General features: G+C 37.8%; 1 protein-coding gene across 2 annotated transcripts in view; it reads right to left on the bottom strand.

Moving 5' to 3' along the window:
* Positions 1-25552, bottom strand: part of SLC7A4 (solute carrier family 7 member 4) — a 294598-nt gene that overhangs the window by 69014 nt on the left and 200032 nt on the right. For both annotated transcript variants that reach the window (XM_044068360.1, XM_044068359.1), the window contains exon 3: positions 3815-4470. In XM_044068360.1, coding sequence (XP_043924295.1) covers positions 3815-4470 — 656 coding nt within the window. The remainder of the gene's footprint in view (positions 1-3814; positions 4471-25552) is intronic.

Genomic DNA, 25552 nt, shown 5'->3' with positions numbered 1-25552 from the left:
AGTGAGTGACACCCTCAATGACACCCACTGCATGCTGAACCATGGGGGAGGCTTACTAGGCAAGTGCAGTGGGGTTAGGGACTAAATCAGAAAAAAGGTCTGCCCTCACAGATGAAAGGACCACCCTACACTGCTCAGCTCTTACACTGACAGGAACAAATGGGCTGTAGGACTTTTGCCTGCTGGGGACTGAATGGACCTATAAAGTGAGTATGGAATAGAAGATTGGTGGCCAAAAGCATACCATAGCTCTCAACTTTTACCCCCCAAAGCTAGGGACAAATCAAAGCAAAATAAAGAAAAAGGTCTAGATTAGGAATATTTTTTAAAAGCTGGTGCTACGAACTTTTCACTTTTAGACAAGATGAAGCATACATCTCAGCTGCTATGACTTGCTCGTAGTGCTATGATTTTTGACTTTCAGATTTATCCTTGTCCTCCTAGATTTTTAATATTCGTCATGGAATTAGTCCTGTTTATGGAAACAAATTATTAAATATGTAAACTAGGCCTATACAAAGATTCACTACCACTAACTTTATAGTGTCTAGGATATGAAGACCTTCCATTGTAAAAAATAAGAAAGTGCTTCTCTTTTTGAGTCCCTACTATGATTTTTAAAGATCAGTGCTACGGATTTCAATGTTTGGAATTTGACAGACATGGGATGAAGCAAACTGCTAACAAATAACTGAAGGTTAAAATATATGGACACACTTCTCAACTGTCCAGATTTTTGCCATATATTTTTGTCCTGCTTCCCATAAAATTTGTGGTTTTCTTATGAATCACTGAGGATTGACATCACCAAAAAAGACATACATTTGAGTTTCAGATTTCATATCCTTCAGAAAAATGCATGTTAAAACAAATCCTGTTATTCTAGCATATTTCTAAGTTTTTAAGAACAATATTTTAAATATGTCCCTATTTTGGGGCCTTTGTCCCCCATTATTTTTGGGTTTGTCCAGATTTGTTGTGCTAAGAGGGTCAACAGGTATGACTGGACAGTTCAAAGTTATAGTCAAAAGTATAGGCTTAAATAAGGTTTTTGACTTGGTAAATGCAAGCAAATGTAAAATTAATACAGCATTCCTGGTAATAATGGAGTACAGACAGAGGATAAAATATTAGAGTAATAGGCAGTACTTATAAGAAAGATTTGAAGTATGAGCCAAAGCTAAGGCAGAAGCACATTAGACTACCACCCAAAAGACTTTATAGAAAAAGCAAATAGAGGAAAGAAATAAGTTTGGCAAAAGGATGTAGGCAGTATAACATAAAAGTACAAGAGGGTTTACAAGAAGGATTTAGGAATTACAAGAAATCTGATAATGGTTATCCAAGATTTTTGGAACTACATGACAGTTTCCAGAATGTGCCCCCCTCACCCACAGAAACTGCATGTGTCTGGACAGTAAATTTGTCTAATGCTAAAAAGAAACAAACTCCAAAATGTTAAACCTGAGCAGAATCAGTAAAAACAGCCAACCGGACTTTCTGGGAAAAAATTAACAAAAGACATAGCTATAAACTATAATACATATGCCCACATTGGGAGAGGTACCAGAGTAATGAATCAGAGATTCAAGACCGAGTGTAACAAGGATGAGATGACAGAAAAATTTAGAAGATTGAGTGGACATTTATTTATTCTCATTTGTTGAAAAAGGGTAGTGGACTGATCCAAGCAGTTCCCATTTCAGCTGCAATTAAAAAAAAAAAAAAGTTCCTTTCCTTAATATGGTTGGCTCCTCACATAAAGAGCAAAGCCAGATCCATTTCTGGATTTTGGCACCCTGAACTCTCATTTGAAGAGAAAAAAAAAGCTGTAACAACTGTAGCAAACTGCTTGCTTCACTTGTAGAAAGCAACTGCTTGCCACAACTTAGACCACGCACAGTTCATTCCTGATCTATTTATTTAATTTGGCATTTTTAGAAATTCTAGTACAGAAATTAATTCTAGTAGTGCACTATCTACCAGTTAGCATCTCCCGATCATGCTCATCAACATCTTGCTGCCTCTTTACCCCACTCTAGCTACGTTTCTGTAGTCAAGATCAGATATCACGCTAGGAATTAATGTCTGACAGTGCCAGCAGGCAAAGTACAGAAGGTAAAACAGCTTTAAAAGCCATTGGACACTTCTCTCTGCCACACTTTATTTATTTTACATTTGTTGACCGGGATAGTCCAACTGGATTCATGTCCATTTTCAGCAGAGGCCCAAGGAGAAAAGTTCCAAGGTAAGCAGATACAATAAAAACAATGAAAACATATTACAAATATGGTATAGACAAAGAATACATAAGCAAACATGAATAGACAAGTTGGTGACAGTCAGGGATAAGAGTTAGCCAGGCTTGTTGCAGTGGAAAAGCTAGTTTAGTGCCAGATGTTGTTTGAATCTAGTTTTAAATTGGCCTAGGGAGGACAGCAAGGTAATATCAGCTGGAAGTGAGTTCCAGGCTCTGCCTGCAGAGTTTGCAAAGAGGGAATCACTGGCTGCACTATTAATTTTGATTGTCTGAATTAGTAGTCTGTTCGAGGATCGAAGCAGTCATGGATTGTTATAGGAGGTGATAAGATTTTTAAGTGCCAGAGTATTATCCAGATTTTAAAGGATTTTATTAGCCATAAAGGCTATACTTTTGTAACAGAATGAAGTATGTACAGCTTTTAAAGCCATTCACTCTTCAGGGCAACACGTCTTTTTGCCTGCTGTCTGTTTAGCAGCGCTAAGTGTTTTACTGGCTTTCAAAGGGTTTGAAAGCCAGTAAAATACTTTGCACTCCTACATTTTTCTCCAACATTCTCTAACTTTTACTACATGAAGCAGATAAAACTCCATGCATTATAAAGAACTTTGACGATTATAACCGTTAACTTGTGTTCCTTACATGAATGACAAGATTCATTACTTTGAGGTGAATTTCTTGACTACCATGTCTTGAACAGATAAGTTGGTTATGATTGCAGACTCAATCATAATCTTACAGATTTATATAATGTAGCTTTCACTGACAGTTTTGTGATACATGTATCATTCTAGACTGAAATAAAAACAAGTAACATTTTTTTCCCAGAAGTTTTAAGACATGCTTGATATTTCTGCTTATACAGTCATGTTACTGATAGCATCTAGCATCTGAGTAGGTTTTATTCACTCCTGAATGAAACAGAACCATGCTGCGATTCCTTTAAAGAACATTGAGGGAGGAGGGTTGGCATAATGGTTAAGGTCTTAACCTTACAGGTACAAAGTACATTGATTATGGACTCTGGCCATTAGTTAGGCTTATAATAGTCTCCACACAGTATTTACCTATGAATTTAAGAATCTTTTATGTCACAGGTTTGCAAATGATGCTATTGGTTCCAAACATTCAGAAGGAAAGTTACCTTGAGCTAAACACCAACCTAAAATGTGGCTGTATATTTGAAAATGCAAGACAGATCTTTAAGAAACAGTGATCCTTATAAGCTGCTCTTACTTCTGTGATTTACTATGATTCACACAGACGTAACTACAGCATTCTGTGCACCTTCTGATGCAACGTGGGTTGAATCAATCACTTCACACCAACCTAGGCCTTCAGCAAACAGCAAAATGCCTGGCCCTGACTAGCAAAGTCAGCAACAAAACAGAAAACACCAGTACAGCTAGACAAGGTACAGTGGCCAAATTATTCACTGTTAGAGCTACAGTTATACCAAGTAAACACTTTCTACGGAACATAACCTAACAAAGTACCTTTTATGTCTAAACTTATTGTGACAATGCACTTTCTTAAGAAAGCAACACAACTTACCTGAAAAGACTTTACACTTCTGTTCTGCTCATGCAGCCAAATTAAGACAAGACTCAGAAGAAAAATTATGCAAAACAGAATTACAAGGAGGACAAAACTCCAGAGAGGCAGCTGCAACCGATTACCACCAAACACGACAATGGAGCATATACATAAGCCAGAAACCGTCATTGTAACCACAGCAATTGTTACAACCTCTCCTGGTCCAAAGTCACTCAGAATCTTCAGATAGGGCTGAAAGGCAGGTTTTAACATACCAGGCTCCCTGTACTCTTTGGTTTTCTTCTGCATTTGAACCAACTGAAGCTTGTCTGAAAATGATTCATACTCTCTAAGCTGTCCAGTGTCACCTTCTGGCTGTGGGCTTGCCTGTGCAGAAGAATCTTTTTCTCCTTGATAACGCAGCATGATAACACTTGCAGCTACAAATGTGTAGGCCAGTAATGTGCCAATTGACAAGAACTGAACCAGCGCTTCTAAGTCGAACACCAGAGCTAAGATGGCCATCAGAATCCCAAACACTATAATGGCAACCACAGGCACCTTGGTGACAGAGCTGACTTTTGCAAATATTTTGAAGAAAAGGCCATCTTCAGCCATGGCATAGATGATCCTCGGTAAGGAGAAGAGATTGCTCAGAAGAACTGTATTCATAGCTAAGGGGAAAAAAACAGTGCATGAGTATGATTTCTTAAACTGGAACTTGAATGCTTTTTCATTTTTTTACACCACTGATCAAAAATCAGAATTTATTTTCAAATAGTCATCAGTTTGACTGCCTAATAGTTGCTGACATCCTGTTCTCCTGTATTATTGACCCTTAATTAGGAGCACCCATTGACTTCTCTATTTGAGGTCTTTACTTGAACTGGACAGGGAAGGATGACTGTGTTCTCAGATGGTCCCACTGGTAATCAGCGTGCCTGTATCTCACAGGGACATATTATGGTCCCACTGGTAATCTGTGTGTCTGTATCCCACAGGGACATATTATTACAAACAATAATGTAACTCCTTTTGACATCAAGGATGGGAATATATGGGTAAAATGAATGGTAAAACACTGACATGTTATCAGACTGTTAATTTGCTTCCAAAACCCATTAATTAATAGATAGCATCATGGTACTGAAGCTCAGACTGTAACCCAGATAACCTAAGTCTGGCAAGCAACTTGGTTGTTGCTGAAGCTAATGAGGGAGGCTACATGTGTGTAGCTTGTCCCAGCTCACCCATTCTAGCAATGGAAGGTGGACCTGCCTGCTGAATTTTGGCACTTAATGAAGACAGAGGTGTACACCAAACATGTGCTTAGCTCTTCAAAGCTGCATCTGAGTGGTAGCCTTCACTGGGGTAGTATGGGAATGTGCATGCTTATAAAGAAAGCACAGCAGGTGTTCATATCTGAGACCATGCACATCTGCAGTTGGGTGAAAGCTTAGAGCTAGAAACTAGAGAAATTCCTCACAGATGCTTGGATGAGAGATACACCACAAATGACTTTCGCCCCACTTACAGAAAAATACTGTCACAGTCATACCAGCAACCAGATGGAAAGTACTCAAAAAAAAAAAAAAAAAAAAAAAAAAAAACTTGCACCCTCCACCCTGGGGGTTTGTCTCACAATCTCTCCATGTTCTCAGGGTTTTAAAGCATATGTTTATCCTAGTTTCATCACAGAGGGGACTTTTCCTAAGGGAATAATAAACTGAAATACACAAGCACGAGTCAGGAACACCACTTTCAGTATAATCCACGTAAACGTTTTTTAATAATCTCCGTTTTCGCTTCTACAAAAAGTAAAAGCTTCATCAGACAACAGAAACACCAATTGGCTCAGTTTTAAAAAACATTAGATATGATGTCATTTCCTTAATTGCACAAAAAGCGCCAATACTAAAACAACTCTATTTAAAATACAAGTATATAAACTAAAAAGTACTTGCTTAACATAACAAATACAATAGTACAAAAACTGTACGAAAATACAAAAGTGCTACACTATATAAGTATAATAGATGGCAGTACTATGAAAACCATCTTAACAAAATACTGACCATACATTTTAAAATAAAATTTGCTTTATACTGCTAATAGTCCACTCTGTTATGACAAATGGCAATACTAACGCAGATAACTCTTGTACTTTAAAAAAACTGAAATATTACAGGATTCATTTAGTCGGTGTAGAAAAGGCATCCAAAAACAGTTGCCATTCCAGTTCTTTCATCTCAAGAAGAAGAGATTGAGGACCCCCCCTAATTCCAACATTTACAGTATCAATCCCCATAAAATGGAAGTTATGTCCAACATTGTTCAAAATGTGCTTGGCAAGAGCGTTTTAGCTCTTTTTGTTCTTAATTGCATAATTATGTTGGTAAACACGGTCCGTAATCTACGGTCCGTTTACCAACATAAAATGCCTGGCAACAGTTGCATAAAGCAACATAAATCACCGATTTTGTTAAACAATTAATTTTTGTCTGATATAATGCTTCTTGCCTCTAATGGTAAATGAACTACCCACTTTAAAGAGGTTACACAAGTTACAAGCCCCACAGACAAATGACCCAATTTGTCTAGATAAAGGCAGTGGGTTTTCAGTGGTTTGTAACAAATCTTTTAAGTTACTGCCTCTCTTAAAAACAAATGAAGGTTGTAAGCCTAAAATGTCAGATAAAGGGCCGTTATTTTGAATAAAGTGCCAATTTTTCTTCACTATGGCACAAATCTCATTGACATGCTTATTATAAGTAATAATGAACCTGGTTTTATAATCGTCTTTAGGCACATAATACATTACTATCGCATGTTCTGTATTACTTTGAACAAAAGTATTTTCAACATCAAGACTAGTAGCATCTAAACAGTCAGTAAGACTACTATTACACCTTCCACTAGTAGAAAGGATGGGTTTATAAAACCCATTAGTTCTTTTGGATTTTACTTCTTCCACGAGATCTTCTAATAAATCAATAGGGTAACCCCTATTCCATAAACATGTCTTTCAAGTTGTTGCATTCTAAATCAAAGGCTCCGTTTGTGCTACACATACGGGCATACGGACCAATTGCCCTTAACAATTGACTTCTTTTGTTTCCAGGGATGACAACTGGAAAAGTATAGGAAGCTGTTACAATCGTAGGCTTCCTAAAAATTGTGGACAAAAAGGCCTTTCTATCAAGATCTTTCTTTATTTTAACATCTAAGTAATCGATTTCATCACTTGAAAATTTTTGCGTAAATTTTAAAAACGTGGAAGAAGTATTCATATAATCCACTAGTTCAGAGCAAGTATGTTCATCTCCTTTAATAAGTAAAAATACATCATCCAAGAATCGTGTGTAAAATCTGATAGTGTCTTTAAATCTAGGGTTATTCAGTATATTGGTCTTCTCCCAATAAGCTACCACAAGGTTTGAGACACTACCACCACAGGGTGACCCCATGGCAATACCTCTTTTCTGGATGTAGTGACAATTATTAAAAATGAAAAAATTGGAAGACAAAATAATGTCTAACAATAATGTAACTACATCAATCTCGTCTCTAGGAGCATCAAGACTTAGAAGCATCAATTCTACCCATTCGACGGCCTCCTGATGTGGGATAGAGGTGTAAAGATCGACCACATCAATTGTTAAAAAGTTGAGTTCCTGGTCGAATGGGATATCATTGATGGACTTCAAAAAAGACCAAGAGTCTTTGCAGATTTGAGGTATCAACACAAGGTATTTTGAGATGATAAAATCAACCACCCTTGCACAAGAATGGGTGATAGAACATCTCCCGTCTACGAGTGCTCTCATTGGTGGATCACCTAGGTTTTTGTGGATCTTAGGGATCCCAAACATAACTGGGACCCTAGGGAAGGAGATATTGATAAAATTGAAAATATCAATATCAATTCTTCCTTCGATGAACAAATCCCTAAAGTATCCTTTGATTTTATTGTATTGCCCTACCATCTCATTCAGAGAAGACACTTCATATGCGGGAGACTGTAGAACTAGTAACATTCTATCTACATAGTCTTCCTTATCAAGGATGACTAAACCCCCTCCTTTATCAGGTTTTACAACTCTGATAGGAAGTTTGCACATATCGCTTAACGCTGACATCTGTTTGGATGAGGTATTACTCTGACGATCGAACCATTTAATCTTTTCAAATAGTTGTCTTAGGTCCAGTTCACAAACATTCTCAAATATATTCAAAGTGGGGTGCAAAGGTGGGTTAAAAACACTAAGTAGTTTAAAAGGAGACCTATCACCAGCAGGCTCGCCATTAAATAAAACTTTTAAATTTAAAGTACGGACAAAACATTTGAAATCAATCAATAATTTTGATATATTCATTTTCTGATCTGGTACAAATGTTTGTCCAAGAGCCAACAGGTCAATCAATTCTTTTTCAAGTACAATTTGAGAAAAATTATAGACTTTAAAGTCTCCCTTTGAATTAGTCAAAATGGTGGGTAGCTGGGAAGAGGCGGAATTAGCCTCAAATTGGTTAAATGCAGGCTCTATTTGTAGTTGTTCTTGTTCTTGTTCCTCTGTTTTTGATAGTTCTTCCGCCCTAAAAAAGGCCTGCTTTGCCCTTTATAATTAGGTCGATTACCTTGATTTTCGTAATTCAATTTAATTCTATTACTTCTCCTTGGTCCTTGTGAGGAAGGGCCTTCATCACCATCATTGATGTCATCTACACCTTCTATCAAGCCAGCATCACCAGATATTTCACCTCCATTATGACCACTTCCACTATTCACATCAAGAGATTTGTTTGTGTTATTATTGTTTTTTTGCAAATTAGGATAGGCAGAACCATTAGAATACGCTTGCCTGTCTCTTATAAGTTTTTTAGTTTTGTTCAGTTTAAGTTTAACAAGTAATCCATCAATGCTCTGGAATATACGGTCGTAATCATACTTGTACCGTATAAAGTTTAAATCACTTTTTATTTTTTCATCAAGTTCACTGGTTTCAACCAAAAGCATGGAAATATGGTCAGAATAATGTTTCACCATAACATCTAAGAGTTCTAGGCCTTGTTTATCAAAAAGGCTACTAAGGTCATTCATGAACTTAGAATTGTAAAACAGTCCTGTTGGAACAAAGGAACACCTTAAGCCTTTAGGCACAATTTTTTCTTTTAGGCACTGTTTAAAATAAGAGACCTCAAGCTGAAGCCTCTTTATTTTTAACATGTTATTATCAAGGATTTTAAGATTCGCTGCTATGTTATCTAAACAGTTACCTTGAAAATCTTCTCCTGTAGCCGGTGCTCCCAATGGGAGATGGTCTCGAAATTCAAGGGCTTCAAGGTTCCCAGCCCATTGCGAGAAAGTCGGTGCACCAATAAGCCCAGGGTTTAAATGAACATTACTGTTGACACCATTCAACTCAGTATTCTGCCTTGAAGTACTTGCACCAACATTAGTGGATCGATTATTGTTGCTATAATCAGGCCCCACTATAACATTGTTTCTGGCGCTAAAATGTGGTTGTTCTGTAATATTGCTCCCATCAATAGGGCACGAACGCTGTGGTTGACCCGGTGGAATAACATCAGACAACCCGCTCCCCAAACAATTTTGAGATAAGCTGGGCAAGTTTGTTTTGAATTTCGAGACCATCTCCCATTGGGAGCACCGGCTACAGGAGAAGATTTTCAAGGTAACTGTTTAGATAACATAGCAGCGAATCTTAAAATCCTTGATAATAACATGTTAAAAATAAAGAGGCTTCAGCTTGAGGTCTCTTATTTTAAACAGTGCCTAAAAGAAAAAATTGTGCCTAAAGGCTTAAGGTGTTCCTTTGTTCCAACAGGACTGTTTTACAATTCTAAGTTCATGAATGACCTTAGTAGCCTTTTTGATAAACAAGGCCTAGAACTCTTAGATGTTATGGTGAAACATTATTCTGACCATATTTCCATGCTTTTGGTTGAAACCAGTGAACTTGATGAAAAAATAAAAGTGATTTAAACTTTATAATGTACAAGTATGATTACGATATATTCCAGAGCATTGATGGATTACTTGTTAAACTTAAACTGAACAAAACTAAAAACTTATAAGAGACAGGCGTTTATTCTAATGGTTCCGCCTATCCTAATTTGCAAAAAAACAATAATAACACAAACAAATCTCTTGATGTGAATAGTGGAAGTGGTCATAATGGAGGTGAAATATCTGGTGATGCTGGCTTGATAGAAGGTGTAGATGACATCAATGATGGTGATGAAGGCCCTTCCTCACAAGGACCAAGGAGAAGTAATAGAATTAAATTGAATTACGAAAATCAAGGTAATCGACCTAATTATAAAGGGCAAAGCAGGCCTTTTTTAGGGCGGAAGAACTATCAAAACAGAGGAACAAGAACAAGAACAACTACAAATAGAGCCTGCATTTAACCAATTTGAGGCTAATTCGCCTCTTCCCAGCTACCCACCATTTTGACTAATTCAAAGGGAGACTTTAAAGTCTATAATTTTTCTCAAATTGTACTTGAAAAGAATTGATTGACCTGTTGGCTCTTGGACAAACATTTGTACCAGATCAGAAAATGAATATATCAAAATTATTGATTGATTTCAAATGTTTTGTCCGTACTTTAAATTTAAAAGTTTTATTTAATGGCGAGCCTGCTGGTGATAGGTCTCCTTTTAAACTACTTAGTGTTTTTAACCCACCTTTGCACCCCACTTTGAATATATTTGAGAATGTTTGTGAACTGGACCTAAGACAACTATTTGAAAAGATTAAATGGTTCGATCGTCAGAGTAATACCTCATCCAAACAGATGTCAGCGTTAAGCGATATGTGCAAACTTCCTATCAGAGTTGTAAAACCTGATAAAGGAGGGGGTTTAGTCATCCTTGATAAGGAAGACTATGTAGATAGAATGTTACTAGTTCTACAGTCTCCCGCATATGAAGTGTCTTCTCTGAATGAGATGGTAGGGCAATACAATAAAATCAAAGGATACTTTAGGGATTTGTTCATCGAAGGAAGAATTGATATTGATATTTTCAATTTTATCAATATCTCCTTCCCTAGGGTCCCAGTTATGTTTGGGATCCCTAAGATCCACAAAAACCTAGGTGATCCACCAATGAGAGCACTCGTAGACGGGAGATGTTCTATCACCCATCCTTGTGCAAGGGTGGTTGATTTTATCATCTCAAAATACCTTGTGTTGATACCTCAAATCTGCAAAGACTCTTGGTCTTTTTTGAAGTCCATCAATGATATCCCATTCGACCAGGAACTCAACTTTTTAACAATTGATGTGGTCTTTACACCTCTATCCCACATCAGGAGGCCGTCGAATGGGTAGAATTGATGCTTCTAAGTCTTGATGCTCCTAGAGACGAGATTGATGTAGTTACATTATTGTTAGACATTATTTTGTCTTCCAATTTTTTCATTTTTAATAATTGTCACTACATCCAGAAAAGAGGTATTGCCATGGGGTCACCCTGTGGTGGTAGTGTCTCAAACCTTGTGGTAGCTTATTGGGAGAAGACCAATATACTGAATAACCCTAGATTTAAAGACACTATCAGATTTTACACGATTCTTGGATGATGTATTTTACTTATTAAAGGAGATGAACATACTTGCTCTGAACTAGTGGATTATATGAATACTTCTTCCACGCTTTTAAAATTTACGCAAAATTTTCAAGTGATGAAATCGATTACTTAGATGTTAAAATAAAGAAAGATCTTGATAGAAAGGCCTTTTGTCCACAATTTTTAGGAAGCCTACGTATTGTAACAGCTTCCTATACTTTTCCAGTTGTCATCCTGGAAACAAAAGAAGTCAATTGTTAAGGGCAATTGTCCGTGGCCCGTATGTGTAGCACAAACGAGCCTTTGATTTAGAATGCAACAACTTGAAAGACATGTTTGAATAGGGTTACCCTATTGATTTATTAGAAGATCTCGTGGAAGAAGTAAAATAAAAGAACTAATGGGTTTTATAAACCCATCCTTTCTACTAGTGGAAGGTGTAATAGTAGTCTTACTGACTGTTTAGATGCTACTAGTCTTGATGTTGAAAATACTTTTGTTCAAAGTAATACAGAACATGCGATAGTAATGTATTATGTGCCTAAAGACGATTATAAAACCAGGTTCATTATTACTTATAATAAGCATGTCAATGAGATTTGTGCCATAGTGAAGAAAAATTGGCACTTTATTCAAAATAACGGCCCTTTATCTGACATTTTAGGCTTACAACCTTCATTTGTTTTTAAGAGAGGCAGTAACTTAAAAGATTTGTTACAAACCACTGAAAACCCACTGCCTTTATCTAGACAAATTGGGTCATTTGTCTGTGGGGCTTGTAACTTGTGTAACCTCTTTAAAGTGGGTAGTTCATTTACCATTAGAGGCAAGAAGCATTATATCAGACAAAAAATTAATTGTTTAACAAAATCGGTGATTTATGTTGCTTTATGCAACTGTTGCCAGGCATTTTATGTTGGTAAAACGGACCGTAGATTACGGGACCGTGTTTACCAACATAATTATGCAATTAAGAACAAAAAGAGCGAAAACGCTCTTGCCAAGCACATTTTGAACAATGTTGGACATAACTTCCATTTTATGGGGATTGATACTGTAAATGTTGGAATTAGGGGGGGTCCTCAATCTCTTCTTCTTGAGATGAAAGAACTGGAATGGCAACTGTTTTTGGATGCCTTTTCTACACCGGGACTAAATGAATCCTGTAATATTTCAGTTTTTTTAAAGTACAAGAGTTATCTGCGTTAGTATTGCCATTTGTCATAACAGAGTGGACTATTAGCAGTATAAAGCAAATTTTATTTTAAAATGTATGGTCAGTATTTTGTTAAGATGGTTTTCATAGTACTGCCATCTATTATACTTATATAGTGTAGCACTTTTGTATTTTCGTACAGTTTTTGTACTATTGTATTTGTTATGTTAAGCAAGTACTTTTTAGTTTATATACTTGTATTTTAAATAGAGTTGTTTTAGTATTGGCGCTTTTTGTGCAATTAAGGAAATGACATCATATCTAATGTTTTTTAAAACTGAGCCAATTGGTGTTTCTGTTGTCTGATGAAGCTTTTACTTTTTGTAGAAGCGAAAACGGAGATTATTAAAAAACGTTTACGTGGATTATACTGAAAGTGGTGTTCCTGACTCGTGCTTGTGTATTTCAGTTGTTGGTTAAGGGAATAATAAGAAAGACTGTTTTATTTATGTATTTTAATCAGTTGATAGATATGTAACTGAGCTACGCCCCTCTTTCAGCTACAAATTTGGTTGCAAGGACAAATGTAACATACAGGGACAATTTTCAGAACAGCCATCATCAGATCTAGTAAAAGTTAGTAGTAGAATCGTACTAAAACCAAAGATCAGAATAAGACAACAGTAATAAGTGAGACTAACAGTTTCAGAAAAATAATAATGTAACTTGAACAGTTTTAAACAATAAACACTATAAGTTTATATTTCTTTGATAAAGCATCAAAGTTAAGTACTTGAAACCAAGTCTCACAAATAGAAAAGGCAAAATAATGAAAATTTGTTCAAATGTCTGATGGACACTTTTAAATAAAAAACTGTTTTGCCTGCATCTGTACCCTCTATCCAAATACATCTATATACACCTGACATTCAGAAGATTGTGCCTCCTACACTCTTGTTACTTACTATAACCAACTCGGGGATCACTGGACTTCTGAAAAAGAGGAGCCAGTTCAAACTTTGTCATTCAGCCCTGTCCAATGAAATTTTCATCAGACTTTCCACCAGTACAAATGCAGTATGATGATGCCTGACTGAATAACCTACTCCTCCTTGTCAAACAGGGTCTCTGTTATCACAACTTATGGAGAAATATTGTATTATGCACAACTGCCACTCAGCTGCTTGAAGATGGTAGATGGCAAAGGACAAGCAGCTCTGTCTTTTGGCACCAGACTGTACTGTGTACTGCCGCAGGACTACTTCCCTGGAGAAGAAGTTGGTGGTGCAAGAAGCAATCTGATAAGGGGGTAGTTTCACAGATGATGACATTTCGTGGTTCTGAAAATGTGGTGTGGCCGCTGAATGAAAGGGGTGACAATTTCATATAGCTAATGTAAGGAAATATGTGGCAGGCATTATGATAAACTCAACAGTAAAATAACTCCAAAATAAATGAGAAATATAGCTAATTATGCATACAATTATGGAGAAAGTGACTGAAAAGTGAATATGCAGAGTAGTATAAAGTAAAAATGAAAATGAGCAGTTCCAACTCAGACCAAGATGCAGCACAACTGATTTGCAGAGAGACAGATATTTGAGAAGACTCTGAAATGAAGAAAGAGTCCAACTGGGCATTCCTAGACTTGGAGAAAGCATATGACATTGTCCCATGAAGGCTGATTTGGGCAGTCCTGCAGTAGTTGAAAGTCCCAGAAACATCGGTAGATTTAATGCAAGCTATGTACAAAGACCCAATTACTCAAGTGCAAACAGTATTCCATCTCACAGATGGGTTTCCAGTTAAGAGTGGGTGTGCATCAGGGTTCAGATCTGAGCCCACTATTGTTCATACTGGTGATGGACTACAATAGCAAACAGGTTGGGGAGGATAGATCAACAAAGTTGCTGCATGTAGATGATGTGGCCGAAGAAGCTGAAAAGTATGGTGAAGCAAAACAGTGGTGCCACCAGTATTTCTGTATCTTACAGAAACCTGGGCAGTAAAGACAGAGCAGATGAGGAAGCTAGAGGTGATGGAGATGAACTGCCTGAGAAAGCTGGTAGGATGCAAACTGTGGGACAGACAAAGAAACGACATAAGAGCAGAAGCCAAAGTAGCTCCAATTGCAGAAAAGTTCAAAGAGAACAGCTTACAGTGGACTGGGCATATATTCAGAAAAGCAGAAGACAATACAGTTAAGAAGATTTGGGACAGACAGACAGACAGGAAGAAGGAAAGAGGAAATGAAAGCATCCAGCAAAGAGATTGTGTAACAGAAGAGCTGCAACAGTTGACACAACACCCCCATGGGAAAAATGGTTTGTTGATTATGACAGATAATTATCAAAGACAAAAAAAATCTAGTCTCATACAGAAAGGTGGGTGCACTACTCTTATTCGACATGACTATTATTCTACCTGTTTTCTTATTACTCTCTTTGAATCCCAGCTTTTTTTTTTCTGGTTGCTCTGGCCTGCATATTCTGCAGAATATCTTTTTATTGTCTGCCCCATACAAAGAATAACAACCAACCAAAAAAGATAAATAATTCATCACATTACATTTTTGTGACTATATATAGTTAGAATTCTAGTCGTGATTAGTTTACTTTAGTTCTCTTAATAATATAAAAATACAGGATGTTAACAGATTGAAAATGCACAATGGTACATTGCTGCTCTTAGATCTTTTACACAACAAATTTACTTCAGTGTTGTATCTACAACTGAGCATCCATCCCTCTTTTTCTTCACAAGCTACAGCTACTTATAGACAGATAGAGATCATAACTTATGTGACAGTATACTCCAGGGCGCACCATATTCTCGGTTAAGTAACACTTCCTGATGTAATTTGTAAATCTGCCCTCCATCCAAGTTTTAACTCAGGCTTCTCCCTCTTTTGCTCCTCATAATTTCAAATCATTTCACTTAGTAGTGCTAGGGCAAGCAAGATGTCTTTCAAGTTTATACAAGCAAACACAAGATGTTCTGAGGATATAGAACTTTCAGAATTATAAGCCTTGGTCAACCTCTGCCAGAAAGATAAATCATCACCATCAGCAGCAGCCCACTTTTCCCCCATTTTCTACATGGGGTCAGGGTATTGTGTTAACTGTTGCCATCTCTCTTAATTCAATACCATACCCCTGCCTTTTTGACACTCATGCCCAACTGTCACAGATCTTCTTTTACACAATCCATCCACCTCTTTGCTGGATGTCCTAGTCTCTGCTTACCTTCTTCCTGTCTGCCCAAAATCTTCTTTACCAGACTGTCTTCTGCTTTTCTGAACATGTCCAAACTATCGTAATCTGTTCTCTTTTATCTTTTTTGAAACTGGAGCTAGTTTGGCTTCTACTTTTATATCCTCATTTATTCTTCTTTCCCACAGTGTGCATCCTACCACCCTTCTCAGGCACTTCATTTTCATCACCTCCAGCTTCTTCATCTGCTCTGCCTTTACTGCCCAGGTTTCTGTACCATACAGTAGTACTGGTCATACCACTGTCTTGTACACCTTACTTTTCAGCTTCTTTGGCATTCTTCTGTCATACACTACACCTGACACTCTGTGACAGTTGGCCGCAGTCCCTGTGATTCTAGCTATGATCTCTTCATTCATACTTCACTTCCCTCAACCACCCCTCCCAGATACATGAAACTATTAACTTGTTCCACAATTTTCCCTTCATCTCAATTCTCAGCCTTTTCTGATTTCCCCAGTTTGCTGCCGTTACCACTGTCTTATCTTTATCTGTGCTTAGTTTAATCCCATGTGCCTTCCGTTGTGCATTCCATTCCCCTATCCTTTGCTGAATTTCAACCATCTCCAAAGCCTGACAAAAGCAGATTTTACTACCAAAGGAATAAATACATATTGTTTAGAAAAACACAGCAGTTAAAAACTGATAACAAATACTAAGGGCTGTAGGTGTTAAGATCTATATAAATTTTAAGCACTCCTCCACTGAATATGACATACACCTAGTTATAGACCACTTCTGAAAATAACCATTAACTGCCATCATTTGGTTAGCTAAAGGGAATCTTTTAAGTGAAAGGAAACTGTATGTTTTGTCAGAAAAGCTTAAAGATCCATTCAGTAGACACTTAAGTTAATTTAAACTTGCCAGCTCACCACTAGTGAAAAGCCTTGGAAGGGATCTTAATAAAATGATTTATTTCCACTTTTGAACCACCTTCTAAACTAAGTTACACAATGAGAACTAATGTCAGTTTTTATGGTTTGGTTATGGTTTCAGCTTGACTTACATTTTGTAGGCATACACTGGAAAAAACAATCTTTGCGAAGGCATCAGTGACAAGTAGCATAGCTAAGGCAGGGTGAGAGGGGCAAATGCCCTGGGTGCAAAGTGAATGTTGGAGGGGTGCAAACAGCCAATCCTGATCATTCTTTAATGTAATACTGGATTTTAAAAGCCGGTATTACATTTGCAGTCAAACCTGAGCATTTTAGTGCTCAGTGTGTACCATACATCTCAACATCTTAGAGCAAGAAATCTGGACAAAGTCATAAATAAAAGTGGGACAAAGGCCAAAAATAGGGAAACGTTTTAAATATTACTCTTACAAACTTAGAAAGTTGATAGAATAACAGGTTCTGCATTAGCATGAATTTTTCTGAAGGGTATGAAGTCTGAAACTCAAATGTCTGTCATTATTTTCTAACTTTAGTGGCAAATCATTCAAGACTGATTTGCCAGAAAAACACAATTTTATGAAAAATGGACCAAAAATATGAGGCAAAAGCCTGGACATTCTGTGAAAATCTGTACAAGTGAGAGGTATATGTTGCGGTATAAACTGTAGCAACTGCTTGTTACACTGTACAAGCAGATTTGCTACAGCTGAAAAGTTGATAAAACAGTTTAAAGTAAAAAGTTTGTTTTAACTAAAACAGGAGTGCCATAGCACTCCATGCAGACAGGGTATAAACTGTAGCAACTCTTTGCTACATTTGTAGCAAGCAGTTTGTTACAGTTTAAAATATAATTTTTTTAACTAAAGCATAGGTGCTGTAGAGCTCCATGCAAGCAAACAGTTTGCTACAGTTAAAAAGAAAAAAATATATGTTTACGGAGGGTTGGGGGCAGGACAGAGAAATGGAACCTGAATGGCTGGTGTAAGAGAGAGGGTGGCATTTCATGCACCAGGTGGGGGGCATTGATCTAACTGCAATAAATCAATAGCTTACAATGTATCGATCAGCTTATTACAGTAAACTGTTTGTTTTTGTTTGCTCTTCACTCTTAAAGAGCTGAGGGGTGGGGCACTGGTTGAATCAGCTACGCTTTTGAGTGGCATAAACTGCACATAAAGTCACTTTGCTACAAGTCTGTAAACAGAAAAGGGCAACCCCTACAAGTTACATGGGGCATGTATGGGAAAGTGCTTTCATCTGACGGATGTCTCTGCTTTCTGTATTCATTGAAAACATCTCCTTTCACGAAAGATAGCTACTGTACAAAACAGATATTTTAAAATGGATAGAAATACATATTTAAAATAGCTCCAGTATAAAATACTAATAAACAAACTAAACTATAAATGATGCAGGATTCACCCGCTCTAGAAAAATGTACCTATTTGTGCTTCATCTACCCATGTAGATCACTCTAGACAGTAGCAAACCTGCATCATTAAAGTCTAAGCAATTATTATTAGTGTACTACAATTTATGCCTCATAATCTAAGAGACACAGAACTACTACAGATGTTCTTGCACTTGCCTCAACTTTAATGGAACACACTGTTGGCTAAGTACCATAATATATAAATTCAGAATTTTTATTAAAGACATACTTTAATTCAAAGGTTCATCCAAGATGCTGCTAGTAAAGATGACTGTCACGCCCCTCTATTGAGCTTTACACAAGTTGTCTCCTTCCCATCTGAAAAGGATGCTACAACCAGCTCAAATATTACCATAGACTGTTTTTTAACACTTGTATTGCATTATCACTTAAGACATAGGCAAGCTTACATTTATATAAAATAAAACAACCTATATTATCATGTTCTCAGTTACTAACATTATATATCACATATATTCTTTCGTATAATCATCATTATTCCAACATTACATAAAATGTTTAATTCCTGCATTCCCTTAAACCTCACTCTTCCTACAAAATATTATTATATATATATATATATATATATATATATATATATATATATATATTTCCGACAATTTCCATTTTTTTCTGTATAAATTGCTCCTGTTCCTTTTTAAAGATCCCACTTCCAGTTATTTTATCTCTGTTACAATATCCAATACTTCAGATACAGTTGGTTTAGATTTTATTCCATTTTCTAGTAATTGCTTTTTAGCAGCCACCAGAATTAAATGTAACAAGGCTATACTATTTCTAGACAATTCAGACCCTGTATCCCAGCTCAGAAAAAAATGTCTTAGTTACACCCATTTTCTCACACAGTGTATTTCTGCAGTATTCTGCGTGGAATGTTTAAAGTATGCCAACTCATTACACTCCCAAAACATATGTTCCCAGTTACCTCTTCTTCTACATCACACCTCCAACATTTGCCATCTACCTGAGGAAAAATTTGTTGGGAGTGTGCTTGGGATATAAAAATACCTATGCAAACACTTTCAAGCAAAAATCCTAAATCTTCTAGACTTTGTTGCTTATTTGAAAGCCATACATATGCTACCACATTGTTTCCTTTTGAATTGCTTATCTAATCTCTCTTCTCAATATTTTCTAACCTCCTCTGATTGATTCCAATAGTTATTGTTCAATATTTTATATGTCCTACTAATTGTCCCTTTTTCAACAGCAGCTTCTGTTCTAGATTCAGCCAAGAACTCTACCAGAGCAGGAATTTCATTTAAGATTCCCCTATGCCTTTCACTTTGCCTATACTGTGATATCAATTCCTGATGAGGAAGGCAGTCTCTAACCTGTGGTCCAAATGTTTTCTTGGCCTCTTCCCATTCTATTACCTTTCCCTCTCTAGTTATTTGCTCCCAATACCTTGGTTTCTTTGCCAGTTTTCTCCAGTAAATTCCAGCCCCCACTTGCCTATTCTCTGTATCCCTAATTGCAGTCATCCCTACTGGGAGAATCTCCTTTCTCCTTCCTCATGTTGGCTTAGTTCTTAGCAAATGCTGTCGTCATATGCTAAACGTACTCAGTAATCACTCACCTGATTTGCATTCATTCACATTTGGTAGGAGATACATTTGTCTATTCTACTCCGGCAGTACTAAAGTTATGTACTTACAAAACAATAGAGGTGACTTGGTAGTTTCACTGGCATCTCTAGCAGGACTAAAATTGATAGGCCTTGGCATGAGAATCTTCTAGGAAGAAGGACCCAATCAAGATCTTATAAGCCTGCACAAGGAGAGGCACTCTACGTAACTAGTAAGCAATACTATATTCAGACAAGTACAACTAAACTGGTAAGGCCACCAGGTCCAGGATAGGAGATGGAAAGGCAATATCATTATGTAGATATGCAACTTTTGTGCCTGGGATTATAATTCCATCATGATCACCAGCAGGGCTGAATCCCCAGTTTTCTCCTTGGCTGGATCCTCATGAAAGAATGCCCCCCTCCAAAAAATGGCACCAAAGAATTATCTCAATCTAGAGATCATACCCAGCTTGTATGCCTTGCAAAAGTATTCAGTGACATCTATGTATCTGCCAAACAAATATTACCCAAGGATGCATTCTTAAAGAAAATATGACAGGCAGCCATTGCCTTGACCAAATAAGTTCTAGGTTTAGCCAGCCAGACTCTAGTTTATTTAACCTAACCAGATTTAATGACATTTTACAACCATTTGATTCTGGCCTGAGCCAGACAATTTTCTTAGATACATATAAACTACACTCAAAGGAATAAAACAGCAGTCTTTTACCACAAAAACATCAGACCAGTAAATCCACAAAATCTTCACCAATAACACGATGAATTATCAGGAGTCTTTCTTCCTTCTTTTTTCTTTTAATAAAAAGCACCAATAGCAAAATAGCAGCACAATACAGCAATATAAAATCCACAGGTTAATTTCTCTAGCGCCTCAGCTTTCACAGCCTTTTCAGAGAACACTTTTTATCACAAATATATCTTCCTTTTATACAATTTAATACAAATGCTTAGATACTTTTAACCCCAAATTCCTGTCTGAATAAGCCCCTGGAAAAGATTAAAATCCTTCCTGATCTGTTTTGTTTTACCTTTATAAACCCTGAGCTGCCTATGAAAATCCATGCAGTGCAAGAAAGATTTATTTATGTTAGGAATGCCAATGTCTTAAAGATTAATGGCCAGATTCAAATTTGTCTCTGCTGCAACATTTGTCCTGAGGGACACACTGTTTTTTAAAACAAATATATTAAAATTGCGCAGATAAAGCTTGTAGTTCAGAAATTCTCTTGGCAGAATTGACAGCCGCAAAGATGATAGTCTTCCAAATAACAAATTTGAAACCAGTCTCTGCAACTGAATCTTATGGGTGTTGAGTCAAAGTTTCTATGACACAGTATAAATCATATGGAGGAAAAGGATTTTTTTAATTGGCGAAGACAGAAAGATGCCTTTTGTGAATGTCTGCAGACCTTTAAAGATGTCAAAGATAAAGAGTTGGCTCTTTGATGGAAATTTTAAAAAGCTGAAAGATGTACTTTCACTGAAGAACAGCTCAGGCCAGAATCAAAAATTTGTGAGAAGTACTCCAAATAGACGAAACAGTAGCTGTGAAAGGATCTAAGTTCATAAATCTGGGATAAGTACTCACAAGTAAATGGAAATGTAGCTGTGAAATGATCTAACTTCATAAATCTGGGATAAGTGTTCACAAATAGATCAAACTATAGCTGTAAAAGGATCAAGCCTGAGCCATAGCCGAAACCGAAAAATAAATCCAATTAATCTTTTTTGTATTCCTTGTGTTGGGTCTCTAAGGAGAAGTATCTACAACACACATTCCAGGTACTCGTGGTCCTTGGCCATTACTGGAATTGGGAAATCCATGTGGTTAGTTAGGCATTGGGAGTGATGGCCCAAGTGGGTCTTGTCAGATGGGTATGACAATACTTTCCTGGTTAGTAGCCTCAGATGAAGTGACCTACCCAGAAAAGGAGACCACAGAAGGGGGAACCATACTCAGTGGGCTCAAAACAAGTATCAGAATCAGTTTGGCTTTATGCATCTTGGCTTTCTGCAGAAATTAAAATTTTCATATTTCCCTTTTTCTGTAAAGGAACCAAGGGGAGCATTTCTGTAAAACGACATCCCTGTGATTTCCTCCCAAGGATGGAATAAGGGAAAAGTTGCTGCTGCATTTGGTATTGGCTTGGAAGACAAACAAGTCACACCAAGGCTTCCCTAAATGTTGCAACAGAGCTCTGAATATAGACTGGTTGAAAGACAATTCATGAGGCATCAGCAGGCAATAGCTAAACCTGTCCAAAAATGAGATGGATTGCTACAAGAAAGTGACTATTTGCAAAAGTCTACTCCCAAATTCTCATAGCTTCCCAGCAAAGTGGATGCAAATGGGTTTCCCTTGTTTGCTCAAGTACCAAACCACTGCCATGTTGTTAGAGTGAATGGTAGTAGCACCTGGTGAATAGGAGTCTCGGAACACCTACAAAGTCAAAAGGACTGACCTCGTTTCCAAAACACTAATCTGCAGGGTGATGTCTGTCTGTTGCCATGCCTCTTGGGTGGTCTGTGGTGTCAATACCTGCCATATCCTAAAACAATAGTTTTCATGGTGACTATCACAATTAGGTTTGGTGCTTGGAAGGTTTTGCCCAGAGATAATTATACTACTGAATTCACAATCAGATGTGATCTTTGCACTTCTTGGATGTCTTTATTCTAATGTACAAGTGTCCACTATAATACCTGCATGTAAAACTAGGCACTGTGGAATGAATCACGTAAACAGAGGCTGTCATGAGTCCCAGCACCCTGAAACACAAGGCAGCCATAGCCAATCAGTTCTGCAGAACCTGTGAGACTACTGACAGGATAATCTCAGTACTGTTTCATGGAAGAAAAGCTTAGAAAGACAGAGTGGCTCTTCTGAAACTGATGAATGTAATAGACTGTGTGGATATAACTGGAACTTCACAGGGTTCATCATTATCCCTAAAGACTGTAACAGAAGTAGGACAGTCTCTGGAGGTCTTGAGAATGTCCATCATGGGGACCTTCAAGACTCATTCAACTAGGTATAGAAAGATCTTGGACCTCTGCAGTGTGAGATGTATGGCAAACACTGACATGCACCTGGTGAATACCCTGGGTCCTGAGGTGAAACCAAGCAGAAGGCATCAAAATCAGAAATTACTGGTTCTTAAGCAGAAGTGAAGAAGACTCCTTGACTTATTTGTCATTTTGAAGAGAAGGTGTCTTGAAGATCTAATGAGGACATCCAGTTTCCTTCTTGCAAGCATGAATTGCACTGTGATCACGGACGAACGGCTTTTTTGGAATAAATTTATTTAGGACACTCAAAATGAGACAGGACCGCAGGTCATTTTATTGGAAGAAAACAAGAGTCACATAAAAAAAGCTTAGAATTTCTTTTCTTGACCCAGTTATCTTGATGATGTAGGATATCTCCTATATATAGGTGACTCCTACACTACCCTCAGAGTGAAGCAGGTAAGCAAGTCTTCAGGAAGCAGATTGTTCTTAGGTTCTCTTTCTCCAAGTTAGCAGCCCTTCTGAAAGTTGCATTTACCCTTGCCTCCTTCAGAAACTCAATTTCTTTTTGCTGTTAGTTGCACCTGAGCCACATCTGATACAGACTCCATAGCATCCTAAATACAGCATTGCAGTGGTTGAAATTTAACCTCTAGTGGTAGCACTAGTGGTAGGACTGAGAACTTAAGCTCTGCTACTGAATCGGTTTTGTCTTTTATCCAAGACTTGTAGAGATGTAAGAAGTTACAGTACCATTATATCTATTATTTACTAGGTTGTAGAAATATACTGTGATTGTTCACGATTGGAGATATGCACTTATTAATCCTGTCTTTAAGGTTTCAAAGTTTGTTATAGCTGGGGGTGGTAGTGGAGATAAGTTTCCACTATCTATAAAATGCTCCCATGGCATCTGTATCTAATAGCCTCTGAAAACCCAAGTTCAGGTCCTGGCCCTCATGTGTGGCTTAGTTTCTATGTCTAGTGAAACCATCTGTACTGACAGGAGAAGGGGCAAAGATGGGTGACTTGTACCTTAAAATCAGTTGTTTCAGGCAGGTGAGGCTGATCAGCCTGGGAAGGCAACCCATCTAGTTGAAGGTAAACTCTGACTTGAAACCCCTGCTGCCTTTCAGCAATACCTAGTCATGGTGAAGGCTTCAGAAGTAAACCCCTGAGGAAAAATCTGGAGATGGACCCCCTAAGGCAGTTTGAGGTTGTACTCAACCTCACTCTGGCAGCTCTTGCGATGACACTAATGCCAAGCTGTACTGGTCTTGCCTTTCGTCTTGGATTACATCGGTGGCATGGAGAGGAGGAACCTGATGCTGGGCATCAGCTGTTTCATAAAATTTACTTGCCCAGACTTGGCCCCTGGACAGGACACTCCAGCTTCGCTCTGTGAGTGGCAATACAACATGGGAAGTAGAAGTTACTGGTAATAAGCCAAGAGGTGCAGGGGCTGCTTCCAATGGTGAGAGAGATACTTTGACCTCATTGGACAGCTACCACTCACCTACAGCTGGACAGCCTCATCACAGTCCAGTTGCTCTGTTGGGTGTGTGGGGTAGGGAAACCTCAACAGGTGGATCATTGACAACACACCTGGAAAAAACAAAAATAAAATAAAATAAACCAACCTTTAGGCTAGGTAAATGGAACATAAGAACAATGACTCCAGGCCTTATGGAAGATCTACAGAACATCAGTGATGCTCAGAAGACAGCAGTCATTAACAACGAGTTAAGCAGATTGCAGATGGACATTGTGGCTCTCGAGGAAACAATACTGACATCCAGTGGATGTCTCGGGGAGAAAGACTTTACTTTTTTCTGGTATGGGAAACTTCCAGAAGAGACCAGGGAACATGGTGTTGGTTTCGCAATCAGAAACAATCTCATTGACTCAGTCATGCCATCAAACTTGGGAAATAATAGACAGCTGAAAATTCAGCTAGAAACACCATTGGTCATGGTCAACATCTTCAGTGTCTATGCTTCTAATTTAACTTCTGCCCAGGAAGTCAAGGGTAAATTCTATGATGATCTTAGTGCTGTCATCAGTGAGGCCCTTTCCCATGAATCATTATTCATTATTGACGTTTTTAAAACCGGAGTTGACAATGGCCATCACAGCTGGCTATCTTGTCTGGGACAGTTCGGAACAGGAAAGATGAAGGAAAACAGACAGCATCTCCTTGAACTTTATTCCCAATATGACCTCTGCATAACCAACATCTTCAATGTCAACCCCCAGCACAAAGCTTCATAACAGTATCCAAGATCGAGACATTGGCACCAATTTGACCTTGTCCTCACCAAACACAGCAGTTTAGGTAGTGTCAGGGTAACATGCAGTTACCACAGTGCAGACTGTGATACTGACCACTTGCTCATGTGTAGTAAGGTGAACATCCAGATGCAAAAGTTCTTTAGCTCTAAAAAATAAGTGAGGTCATGCATTGACATAGGCAAGACTCGAGAATCTTCAAAAGTACACAAGTTTGTTCAAGCATTTGAAGAGGATTTGTCCTGCCTGGATGATGTTGACACCAACAAGACATGGGAAAAACTTTGGGATGCTATCTATAACACTGCAATATCTATCTTTGGGAAGAAGACAGTCAAGTGTGCTGATTGGTTTGAAGCCTGCACTGAAGTGCTGACACCCATGATTGAGAAGAAGAGACAGACACTTGCTGCATATAGGTCCTCAACCAATGAGGAGAACTTGCAGGCATTCTGGTGTGCTCAGAGTCAAGTGCAGCAGGTAGC

The sequence above is a fragment of the Protopterus annectens genome, chromosome 4.part0, assembly GCF_019279795.1.
Source record: "Protopterus annectens isolate FY-2018-M chromosome 4.part0, PAN1.0, whole genome shotgun sequence".
Lineage (NCBI taxonomy): Eukaryota > Metazoa > Chordata > Ceratodontiformes > Protopteridae > Protopterus > Protopterus annectens.
This window is presented reverse-complemented; position numbering and strand designations above follow the sequence as displayed.